The 13443-nt window shown below is 38.2% G+C and overlaps 1 protein-coding gene across 1 annotated transcript in view; it reads right to left on the reverse strand.

Moving 5' to 3' along the window:
- Aimp1 (aminoacyl tRNA synthetase complex interacting multifunctional protein 1) overlaps window positions 1–13443 on the reverse strand; it is a gene marked incomplete at its 3' end in the record, with an annotated part of 40864 nt that overhangs the window by 13829 nt on the left and 13592 nt on the right. Inside the window, 3 exon segments of the mRNA XM_008841260.3 lie at window positions 812–979; window positions 3131–3244; window positions 7586–7719. Coding sequence (XP_008839482.1) covers window positions 812–979; window positions 3131–3244; window positions 7586–7719 — 416 coding nt within the window.

Consider the following 13443-nt stretch of genomic DNA (forward strand, 5'->3'; position numbering starts at 1 on the left):
CAAAAGCAGATGGGGAGGGAAGAAGCCCCAAGATTTCCCAGGGAGTGGATTGAGTAGCTGGGTTGTACTGTATGCAAAGGATCAGGGAGAGTAAAGGTAAGCCTCGGAGCCCCCAGTAAGAGGCTGTCAGCCCCAGAAAGAGGCTGTCGGGTGTTGCAGGACCAGGGAAGTAGAGGGAGGTGAGGGCGGGGCCGGGTCCAGAGGCAGTGCTCCTGGGGCCCAAGGAAGGCACCAAGCCGGTGGGGGTGAACAGGGTCAGGAATCAGCAGTGGCTCCCCAGGTGTCTGGGGCCCCAAGAATAGGAATGGCACAGGGCCCAAGCTAGGAGTAGAGAACAGCGGGGGAGATGGAAGGGTGAGTGCGGCTGGCGGAGTCAAGGCGCGGAGGGCTGCACCTATGTCATTTTTTAATGCATCCCTTAACAGTCCCATGCCTTGGTTCAGATATCCTGCTTTGAACTAGATTTCCCTATCATATCTTCCCAGATGATGCAAAGCCAACCTCAATCTGGGATTTCTTTGAAACAGAGCTTCAAATACACATCAAAGATATCTTAGTCATAAATGTATCTCTATTTTGCAATGACTTTATGCTGATCTCTGTGTGACATAGCCCACAGGTTCCTATCAGTGTAGTTAACATTCACACATTCTTACAGGTTCAAGGTCTGTATCTCAATGACACACTGCCCCTAATTTTACCCTAGCTCATAAAAGTTCAGACTTTTTTTTGATAAGATTATCAGCATGCAAAATGTTAACGTTATCTGATCAAACATTCAAAGTCAAGTAAGATGAATAATTTGAAGTACCTTTCTTTTCAGTTTTCTCTTTTACCTTCTTTTCTTCTCCTCCCCCTTCTTTAATCTGTTCTTTTGTACCAGAAGAGGTGGTTGTTATTGATGTAGATTGCAGCACATTTTCAAAACCTGTAGAATTAGCTTGCAGCAAAGTGCCAGATGGGAATGGTATCTGCTTCACTGGTATGCAGAAAATAAGAGTATCATTTATGTTAAACTAAAAAACAAGCTGAAACAATAGGGTTGTGAATCATGAATATGAACCATTTTAAAAAGAGAAATTCAATATGTATGATTATCAAATATCTATTATCTGAGGCTGTAGAAAGGTTGACAAAAAATTAAGTAGATTTTAACCATTATTGAGGCAACAAAAATATTTGATTTCTATTCAATCACTAATAACTAAAGTAAGAAATTATAGATAACAACACTATATAACATTTATCATAAACTTACTATGCCCCAAACATTTTCGGAAGGATTCATATAATCCAAACACAATTTTCATAAGTTTCTTACTGAGTTCTATTTTATTCCATATTACCATTTTATAGATGACATATCTGAGCCATCACCAAGTTAAAAAACTGGCCCATCACTTATGAAATGAATAGAGAGTCAGCATTATTTGTCTATACACTTCTATGTAAAAGCGTAAAAAAGACAACTATTTATAGATGGGGCAGGAGAGATGGCTCAGCAGTTAGGAGAGCTAGCTCCTCCTTCAGAGGACCAGAGTTCAGTTCCCTATGTCAGGTGGCTCAACCTCTTCCAGCTCCAGGGGAAGAATTTAATGGATTCTCTCATTTCTGTAAGCACCTGTATACATGCGCACACACATACACACACGTTTATAAATGCAAAGTCCTTTATAGCAATGCTTTAAAGTATTAAAAACAATTTACATGCCACCAATGAATATGGAAAAACTATCTCATGAGGGACTATGATGTAGGTTAGCGTAACATTAAAATAAATGAAAAGCAGTTTTAGACTGTTAATATCTTAGATGTTTAATTCTGTGCCTTCCACTCTACTAGTCTTAGAAAGTATTCATTAACCTCAAATTTTCCACTGACTTTAGAACATGAAGTTTTCAGCTTTAAGCGGTCACTATTGTTTCTTCCTTTATTTCTATTTACCTAATGAAGGGAGTTCATATAACATTCGAGTTAACACTGATAGAATAATGGTCAAAAGAAGCCAGTAGGAAAGGTTTTTCACTGGGCTGGCCAGATGGCTCAGTGGTCAACTGCTTCCCATGCAAACATGAGGACCGGAGTTCAGATCCCCAGATCCCATGTAGCTGCCAAATCTGGGTGGGGTTAGTGGCCTGCCTGCAATTCCAGTGTACTGAGCAGGAGAGTCCCAGAGCAAGCTGTCTTTGGAGACTAGTCACAACAGCAAGCTCTGGGTTTGACTGGGAGACGCGGCCTTAAAAGTGATCAAGGATAATTTCCAACATCAACCTCAGGCCTCTACATACCAGGGCACGTGTCCCCATATCTACAAATAAGAGTACACAGAATACACATACATACATCGCACACACGAAAATGGAGGGAGGGGGTTATCATTTTACTTAGGCTCAATTCACCCATGTTTTTCTACTATAATGAAATGGCTTTCCATGTGTTATTTTGAAATTAACAGAAAAATGTTTAGTGATGTAAATTTACCTAGAAACTTTTTTAAAACGATTCAACAAAATTTTAACTTTATTTAAAATTTCTATTTGAACTGATAATTGTTAGATGGCTTAACAAAAGTCCTTTGATCTTAAATAACTTTGCATCTCCAAGCGTCACTTTCTTGGTGTATAAAATAAGATATCTGAAGATAATTTTTTCCTCTGGGTTTTTGAGACAGGGTATTATCTGAAGCCCAGGCTGAGCTGTAACTCACCATGTAGCCTGGGCTGGTCTCGAATTTGTGGCAATTATACTGCTTCAGCCTCCTGAGTGCTGGGACTAAGGGGTGAGCCAGCAGAGTCGGTGACAAATGCTTTTAAGGCTATAAAGAAGTATGTATCTTGATGCACAATGCTCCTTAAAAAGTTATGTTTAATAAATGTAAACATAGCCATGACAGTGATGGTCCAGCTGAAGCAACTGCACAAAAATTAAAAGTATAGGTTTTGAACACTAGCTCTACAACTTTTTCTATGACCTTAAATGAGATCATTTGACTTTTCTAAGTCTCTATGTTTTCCTCTGTAGAGGAGGGGGAATGCACAGTGGGAGTGATGGGAAGATAAGAAAATAAACATGAGCCTTAAATAATAAATGAAATAATCATTGTAAAACGATCTATCATTTCTATAATCACCTCCATTTTGAATTTCTGCTTGAATTAGATCTTGTTTTAGTTCTTCGATTTCTTTCTTCAGTTTAGCATTTTCAACTCGAAGTTTCTTCTCTTCTCTTAAAGTTGCCTGCAATACTAGAATCAGGGAAAGCCAGTTAAAATATGCTTTTCCAAGGTTTGTTTGACTATTATTTGAAAAGAGCATGGGAAGTATAATTGTAGCTATGATAGCAAGAGCCAGTTTTTGCCCAGTTGCTTTATGACTGTTTAATATTTTCTAATATTATTATTACTACTAGTCTCTTGGTAGTCATTGGGACAATGGGTATATGACCCACACAAAACCAAAACACTGAGAATGCTTAAGTCCTTACATAAAATGGTATATTACATATAATATTCAGCTTCCTATATACTTTACATCATCTCTAGGTTACTTAAAATTCTTAATATAAATGTAATGCGATTTACAGATTAAGGAAATAAAACTACACATATTAAACACACACATTTTCCTCTCTGCATATATCTGGTGCATAATTAGTTGAACCAAGAGGGAAAAAAAAATCTTTGAGAATCTTTGAGATGGGGCTGGAGAGATGGCTTAGTGGTTAAGAGCACTGACTGACTGCTCTTGAGAGGACCCAGGTTTGATTCCCAGCACCCACATGGCAGCTACGAACCATCCTTAACTCCAGTTCCAGGGGAATCTGAAGCCATCTTCTGACCTCTGTGGCATTGCACGACACGGGCGCACTCACATATATGCAGGCAATACACTCATACACATAAAATAAAAATAATAAATAAAATAAAAAAACACACAATGCACTGCACGACACAGGCAATACACTCATATACATAAAATAAAAATAAGTAATTTTTAAAAAAATCTTTGCAATAATAATGGGGCAGAGAAAGTTTTGTATATGTGTACAAATGCATGCAGAGGTCAGAGGTCGAAGTGGGTGTTTTCCTCAGTCCTCCACCTTATTTTTCAGACAGATTTTCTCACTGAATCTGGAGCTTGCTAGACTGACTGGCAGGCCAGCAAGTGCCAGGGGTCTTCCTATTTCCCCAGCATTTACATTATGCACATGACCCTACACCCAGCTTTTTTACATGGGTGCTAGGAACAGAACTCTGGTACTAATGATTGAGTGGCAATCACTTTACTTGACTGTACCATATCCCCAGCCCCTAGAAATAGTTTTATTCATCAATCATTTACTTGGTTTTACTAAAAATCAAATTTACCACCTTTCATTTTATGTAGCCATGATAAACATCACTAAGAAACTGGCCCAAAACCATTGATAACCATATAAGGTAGAGGAAAGTATTAGATACATTAAATTACACATAAAAATCTAGGATCTAAATAACAATACAAAACAAAGCAATGAAGACAGTACTATTCCCTAGGTAGGATACATCTGGGTTGATTGGGTAGGAGCCAAGGATGCCAAATATCCCACAAAATGATGAATCATTTCATATCAGCACAACTTTCCAATATATCAGTATGACTGTAACCCTAGTACGTTATTTGAGCCTGGATTCTACTTTTACATAGAAATATGATGTATTTTTAAGCACTTTTATTACAGCCTGAATTTTTAGGAATCAGACACTATGCTTATCAAATGTCCATGTGTTTTCTTTCATTCGGAGGTTTATATAGGAATCTTTCTTTTTCCATGCTGAAATCAAACCCAAAATATTAATCTACCATGGAGTCACATCCCAGACCATAGTCATCATCCTTAAGAGTAAATCAAATACAATGCCAAAAGCTACTTCTGGTATGAGATGTCTAAACAAAGGCAGACGAAACACATACCTGGTATTAGGTGACCTAGCACTGCTAGTGATTCTATCCATCCAAATCATGCAGCACACAGCTCTTACATACCATATTTGGTAGTACAGTAACTCCAAGGTATTTTTCATTGAGATATACATTACTACTATCGTTTAGAAACTGATTTCTTATTTTATCTCTTATATACAGGGTTATTATGCTTTGAAATTCTAAGTTAAAGCTGGCTATTTTATTAAAAATGTTTTCTTTAAACACTATTAAAAGGAAGTTTCACAGAATATGTATTATATAATGGGACACAGGACTAGGTTACAAAGAATAACAAAGTGAATATTTAGAATGGTTCTTTTACTCTTTAATTAGCAAGTGAAATGCTAGTCAGGATGTTAAGAAATGGTCACAGTTTGAAAAAAATTCCATTTTCAACATTTACTATATCACATAGCATAGGAACGGTCTTTATTAATGGAGATAATCTGGACTAAGGACTTTTAATTAACCCCAACAAAAACATGCTCTTGGGTCTGGTGATGGGTGTCTCCCTGGCAACTTCAGTTTGTTATTCCACCCCAAAAGATAATGGATCGATGTAGGTTTGCTGGAGAATTAGCCTATCAAAGCTGTGCAAGCACCCACTGCAAACAGTGGAGGTTGGGAAGAACGTGACCTTGAATGAATGAGAAAAGCCTACCCAACTTAAACTAGTACTTCCCCACTGAAGCTGGAGAATGAATAAATTATGGGTATGGCCTAACAGGAACACAGTGGCAGAAACAGGGTTACAGAGTCAGTTCCATCAGCACAGGGTGAGGACACAGACAGCTCCATCTGCACAGATTGAGCAGACAAGGGAGATCCATAGGCACAGTTCTGGGAGACAGATGGTTCTAATAGACAGCTAGGGAAACTAGTATCTTCCAAGTTCAGGCCCACTCTTAAAAACTCAATTTAAGAGTCAGTCTATTTGGTCAGGGTAGTGGTAATGTTGGTGTAATTAATGATGCCTGCAACAAAGAAGTGTAAGAAACATTAGATATTAATTTTTTTTTTTCAAACTCTGGAAAAATCTGGAACTTGGGTTATAACAAGGAATTTTAATCTTTTAATCCCACCATACTCTGTAAAACTTTTGCTTAAGGAAAGGCCAGGATGCGTTCTTGAGCCTGATGGCCTGCAGTAGTGTAGTGATTCTCCCTTTGCACCAATTCTTTTAAACTAGTCAACCCAGAAAGACTGTGAGGTTGGACCAAAGTCAATGGGGAACAGAACCAGTTCTCTTGCATTAGGAATAAAAGCTTCCAGGTCTGTGTGTACTTGCTGGACTTTACTGACCATGCAAGACATCCTTATGCAAAAGTGAAATCTACCATGCAGACAGTTACTTTCACTTTATTCACGCGTTCTTTCTGTAGTATTGATCCCCATCAATACTGGGGATCAATACTGGGGATTTCTGTAGTATTGATCCCCATCAATACCCTGGACCTCGTATTTTATTTCTAACAGAAGCAATGATCATCTCTTCACCTTACTAATGGAAAGAAATATTAAGGGTTTTAAGGAAAATACTAGGAAACATTATAGGGAAGAAATAATTTTAAAAGGATTCTGTAAGCCATTCTTAGCTTTATATAGGAGAAAAAGCACTTGCTTCCATTAGTGATAGCACAAGATTTTGGAATTTCTATTACATACCAATACTGGTTATTGAGAAATAATTAAACAATAAAACCAAGTCCTTAAGAGAGTTAGGCTGGATGTTTCTGTATATACAGCAGCATGTCTAAGTAAAACTCAAAGAACACCTTAATAAAGAGAATGGAAAAAACATATATCTTGCCCATGAAAGTCAGAGGACTATGAACATTTCATTTCATTAGAGTCCCCCATTTATTCACTGCTAACATCTAATATTATAGCAATTTATTTTATTATTTATAAATTTTTAAAATCTATTTTTATTTTATGTGTTTGAGTATATTGCCTACATGTACCTAAGTGCGTCCGTGTTACGCAATGTTGATGGAGGTAAGAAGAGTCATGGAGGTAAGAAGAGTCACGGAGGTCAGAAGTGGGCATCTGATCCCCTGTAAATAGAGTTACAGATGGCTGTTAGCCACCATGTGGGTGCTAGGATTCAAACCAGGTCTTTGAAAGAACAGCCAGTGTTCTTAACTGCTGAGCCAGTTATCCAGTTCTTACTTTGCATTTTGATTTCCTTATTTTTATTTTATGTGCATGAGTTTTTGTCTGCATGTATGTAGGTGCATGCAATGCCAATGGAAGCCAGAAGAGGGCGTTAGATTCCCTAGACTGGAGTTAAAGACAGTTTTAGCTGTCATATGGGTACTGGGAACTAAACTCTGCAAAAGGGGCCAGTGCTCTTAACCTCTGAGCCATCTCTCCAGCCCACAGCTAATTTTAAAGAACATTAATTTTCCTTTATCAGTTCTGAGACATTTTCTGTATTTCATATATTTACTACACATCAATTCTTATTTATCTTAATCCTAGAATATTATCATACTCAAAATATTAAGGAAATCTAAAAGTTATAATTAAAATGATCAAATAATAATTTACATAGTAAGCATTTCTTCTGTCACTATTTGAATTTAGGTACTTCCTTAGAAAATTGGGAATTTTCATACTTGCTTTCTCCTTCAGAAGAGCAACTTGCTGCTTAAGATATTCAATGATTTGATCTGCTTCTGCACCCTTCTGTTCTAGTCTCTTCAGAACAGCATCGCTGGTTGCCATTTTTGCCAAGAAACGGCAGAAAATCCTAAGGGGGAAAAAAAATGAAAGTAGTAAATATACTGTGGAAGGAATAAATTTATTGTATAGAATCTTGAGACAGCAATCTTAGGAAAAAACGTTTTCTGTTACAACTGATCACTATCTTAAGCATTTTTTCTGGTGGAGAGCATAAAGCAAACAAGGGCCTGGTGAGATGGCTCAGCAGTTCACGTGCTTCTCACACAAGCCAGAGACTCATGTAAATGCCTACTGGGCATGGTGGCCATCAGTAATTCCAGCCCTGGAAGGCAGAGAGAGGGCATCCTCTAAGCAAGCAGGCTAGCAGGACCAGCTTTATGTGCTCATACTTGCGCATGCACGCACAGATGTGCACATGCACATACATACCCTTACAAAACATAAAGGTAACTAAGGTAAATGGTAAGTAGAATATCATAATGTAAGCTCAGTTCATTATGGGAAAAGGACATTAAAGGTAGCTAATCTAATAAGTATCACATCTGTATTCTAAGGAGAATTGCTGACTTCTTTACATAGTTGTACGCTGAATATTTTCACTATTTGCTGAATTATGTACAATTTTCAGGAAGAATATGTGAAGGAAAGATAAATATTAAAAGAAAAAAATGAACAGAAAAAGACCAACATTAATCTCATGCCTACTGGAAAATAACTATAGCATATATACCGTGATCTTCATAACAATTTTAGAATTTAAAAAATATTTATTATTTTTATTTTATATGCATGAGTGTATTGCCTGCACATCTGCAGGTGCACCCGTGTCATGCAATGCCTTCGGAGGTCAGAAGATGATGTCGGATGCCCTGGAACTGGAGTTACAAGCAGTTGTTAGCTGCCATGTGGGTGCTGGGTTCCAAACCTGAGTCCTCTACAAGAGCAATCAGTGCTCTTAACCACTGAATCATCTCTCCAGCCCCAATTTTAGAATTTTTTACAATAAAGAAAAAAAATATCCTTTCAAGGTATAGAAAATAGCATATAAGCGAATAGTCTGAGATTAACTCATTATGTTAAACTGGCTAATCCTAAAACACACAAACACACTGGAAACTGAGAGAATAAAGTATTATTAATTTTTTAAATTTATTATTTCTATTTTATGTGTACGAGTATATTGCCTGCATGTAGGGAAGTGCACCCATGTCGTGCAATGCCTGCAGAGGACAGAAGAGGCTGTTGGATCCTCTGGAACTGGAGATATGAACAGATGTGAGTGGCCATGTGGGTGCTAGGATCTGAACCCGGGTCTTCTGCAAGAACAACCAGTGCTCTTAACCGTTGAACATCTCTCCAACCCAGGATTAAGTATTATTAACACTGTAAATTATTCCTTTAACCTGTCTGAATACCAATTTATAGTTCAAAATAAAACAATTGTAGAAATAATCCCAATTTTCAATGAATGAAACCATACTCAATAACTTTTTAAAAATATTTTATTATTTTTATTTTATGAATGTATTCCCTGCATGTATATAAATGCACCCATGTTGTGCAATGACCACAGAGGTCAGAAGAGGGCATCAAGTCCCCTGGAACTGGAGTTACTGCCATGTGGGCGCTGGGAACTGAACCAGGGTCCTCTACGAGAGCAGTTAGTGCTCTTAACCACTGAGCTATCTCTCCAGCCTCTAAATTATTTTAAAATATTTTATTATTTTTAATTTATTTGTATGAGTGTATTGCCTTCACGTGTAAATGCACCTGTAAGCACCTGTAAGCACCCTCAGAAGTCAGAAAAGGGAGTCGAATCACCCGGACTTGGAGTTATGGATAGCTTCCATGTGGGTGCTGAGAATTGAATCTGGGTCCTTTGCAAGAGCAGCCAGTGCTGTTAACCACTGAGCCATCTCTCCAGCCCCTAAATTATTTTTTATAAAGAAAAACTGGGGCCATAAAAAAAAAAGATTGCTTTAAAATTTCAAATGATCTTATAACAACAGCCCTGCATTATAAATATTCAAAAATATTTACCTTTTTCTCATAGAAAGAAACATAACCTTTAAAATACTTTATACAGGGGCTGGAGAGATGGCTCAGGGGTTAAGAGCACTGACTGCTTTTGCAGAGGACCCAGGTTCGATTCCCAGCACCCACACGGCACTACGAACCATCCTTAACTCCAGTTCCAGGGGAATCCGAAGCCCTCTTCTAACCTCCACGGCATTGCACGACACGGGTGCACTCACATACATGCAGGCAATACACTCATACACATAAATAAATTAAAAAAATATATACTAAAGTTGACACTATATGATAAAGACAATGGAAGATCAAAAATAAAACACAACAGACAGATGTAGCACACACCATTAATCCCAGCATTCAGGAGTCAGGCATGTGGAGCTCTGTGAGATCTACATAGCAAGTTCCAGACCAGCTGGGGCTACAGGAAGACCCTGTCTCAGAAAACCAAACTAAACCAGAAACAAACAAACAAACAAACAAAAAAAAAAACAAAAAACAGTACAAAAGTGGATTATGCAAACAGGGATTTTAATCTGGAAAAACCACAATGTTCGCTACAAACTATTATATTCTGCATTTAAAAATGAACAGAGTACCACACTTTCAAATATTTGCAAAGATAGAACTTTAGAGGAAGAATAGAAATGGACATATGGAATTAAGGAAAACGTGGTATACTCTTAAAGTTCAGTATGCTGCTGAATTACAACAGCATTTTAGCTTAATGTGTTTCCATTTAGTCTAACATAGTGATCAAATAATATACTCAATAAATGAAATATAATACAAACAAGTAATAATGAGTACTTGAGGATACAAACAATAATGTATACTATTATCACTCCCTTTAGATACTAAAAATTGGTTGTAAGATTGACAAAAGTAGCCTAGCAAGTCATACAGATTGGCTCAAAGCCCATCCTTTGCTCTTCTGCTACTTTAACAGTAGGGTGACCTTGAACAAATTACTCAACCGCTCTGGGTTTTCTCACTTACAAACTAGGGACTGTTTTATATTCATTGGATTAATATAGAGAAATGATATAGCACACACAATCCCAATCAGGACTTTTGACACACAGCAGAAAGAATGTTAGCTAAACTGTCATGTCAGGCATTGAGCAAAGTTTTGAGAACATGGGAGCTGGAGGGATGGCTCAGCAGTTAAGAGAACTGGCTGCTCTTGCAGATGATCCAGGTTTGAATCCCAGCACCCACACGGCAGCTCACAACCATCTGTAACTCCAGTTTCAGGGAATCCAACACCCTCTTCTGTCCTCCACAGACACTGTTCAATATGGGTGCACTTACATGCAGGCACAACACTCGTACACATGAAATTAAAAAATTTTTAAAAATTGAGAATACACACCAGAAAAGTTAAATATACAACCTTTACCTTCAACAGGTTTACAATAGAGTGACTACCTAATGTCATAATTTGTTCTACTTCCCTACATTTCATTTTTGTTTTCAAAGGGATAAGGACATAAATAATAAAATTGAAACTCACAAAGACTGATATAATTTCCTATGCTATGTTAATTTGTCAGTGACACACAGACAATGAAAATAATACATATGAATATCACTAAATTAGTTTAGAATTTTGTGTTTTTAACAGTGAGCTTAAGATATCTAAGGATTTTTGTCCTTAGGACTATGTCAAGGCCACTTGACCATCTTTGCATACTTTATCCTACAAACAGGAATTTCCCTAACTGTGGAAACTTTAAAGACAACAGACAAGATTATTAAAATAAATTCAAGAAAAACACTAGGCAGAATTAAATAGAATAAGGCAGAGTATGATCTGAACTCTTTGTAAAGGTCTTCAAAGCCTGGTATGAGAGTTTCTGCTCTAGCTCTGGCAAAGCAATCTAAGATAAGCACTACATGTCACTTCACCAATGGCACACAATTAGCCAAGAATACCAAGACAAGACTGACTTTTGAGAATTGTATAAATTGTTCTGGTTTAACAGGAAAAGTAAAAATTCTCTGGGTTTTTTTTGTTGTTGTTGTTCATTTTCTGTGAACCTAAAACTACATACAGAGAGAAAGTCAAATCTATTGGAATTGAAAAAAAAAATTTTCAAGGCTTAGAAAGGTAGTGAGGAGGCATAGGGCAAGGATGGTTAATAGGAACAAAATTGCATGAAAAATAGTCTCTAGTATTCTATAGCACACAAGGCTAACTTGAATAATACTTCACAATTTCTTCAAACAGAACAGACTTCTGACTGTTCTCACCACAGACATGAAAATTATGGTAATTATATTGATATTATCATTAGACATTTCATATATATCAAAACATATTGTACCCCATAAATATGTACAATTACTATGTGTCGACCAAAGAGAAAAGAATTTAAAGTTTCCTTGAATGAAAACTTCACTGAAGCACACACTTTAGATTGTAGGTATGTCTAATCTTCTGACATTGCATCACTGCATTGTCCTCTACAAAGCTCATGCTTGAGAACCTCGGAATTGGTTACACACACAAAAATTCATAATGCCTTAGTTTACAGCTTTGTGTTAGGCTATGTTCACAGCTATCCTTGGCCATATGTGGCCCTGTGTGCCCTAGGCTGGATAGGACTGCTAGGGCATGTGAATTTGAAAGACAAGAAAATGTTATGCATCCTAGGACTTTATTAATTTATCATTAATATTGTCTTCATTTCATAATGCAGTAGCTCAAAGTTTTCCAGTCATTTTCCCGTCATCACTTATGATATAGTCACCCTATAATGATATATCAGGTTGCTTTATAGCCTGATATATCAAAATACCATGACACAGGGACTGGAGATGGCTCAGTGGTTAAGAGCACTGGTTGCTACCGAAGAGAACCCAGGTTCAGGTCCCAGCACCCACATGGCAGTTAACAACTGTTCTTATCTCCAGTTCCAGGGGATCTGAGGCTTTCTTCTGGACTCCACAAGCACTGCACTTACATACATGCAAGCAAAACACTCACATACACAAAACTTAAAAAAAAAGAAGGACACAAATGGCCTATTTTCATTTCTGTTGCTGTGATAATATACCCCAACAAAAATCAACTTAGGAGGAAAGGGTTTATTTTGGTTCACAATTCCAGATGACAGTCTACAATGGAGGGGAAATCAAGTCAGGAACCTGAAGAAACCAGTCACATCCACAGTCAAGAGTGGAGAGAGAATACACATGCACATGCCTCCTGCTCTGTAGCAGGAGGCCTCCAAAGATGGCGCTGACTCAGAGCCCTGGGATTCAGTGAGAGTTCACTTCACTTCTTGGTCGGCAAATAGCCTGCCAAAAGGAGCCCATGCCTCTGTACCTTGCTCACAAGCCCAGTGACTGCTGACAGACTGCGTGGTATGGACCAATCGGAAAATGATACACTGACTAAAGGGACTTGGGGGCGGAGAAAAGGGAAACATAAGGCCTGACCCCTCCTGCATTAAATGAGGCTGCAGCACCTCGCCTAGTGTTGCTTCTACCCGACTCCCGGGGTCTGTGTGTCGTGACTCCGCACCTCTTGCCCCCCCAATCGGCAGGGGAGCCAATCCAGGTTAGGGTCTTCACAGCTAGCCTGAGGAAAACCTGCAACACCTGGCGCCTGAACAGAGACTCCTGCCCACGGTGTTGGCGACACCCAGAACCTCGGTTTGTTCGGTAAGTAGGCCCCTGGTTTTGTCTGTTTCTTTGGCTGCTCGAGGGTAAGCGAGTAGCCCCCTCCTCTGTCCCCTCCACCCTGTCT

The sequence above is a fragment of the Nannospalax galili genome, unplaced genomic scaffold (genome assembly GCF_000622305.1).
Source record: "Nannospalax galili isolate Female #2095 unplaced genomic scaffold, S.galili_v1.0 scaffold41, whole genome shotgun sequence".
In the NCBI taxonomy this organism is placed as follows: domain Eukaryota; kingdom Metazoa; phylum Chordata; class Mammalia; order Rodentia; family Spalacidae; genus Nannospalax; species Nannospalax galili.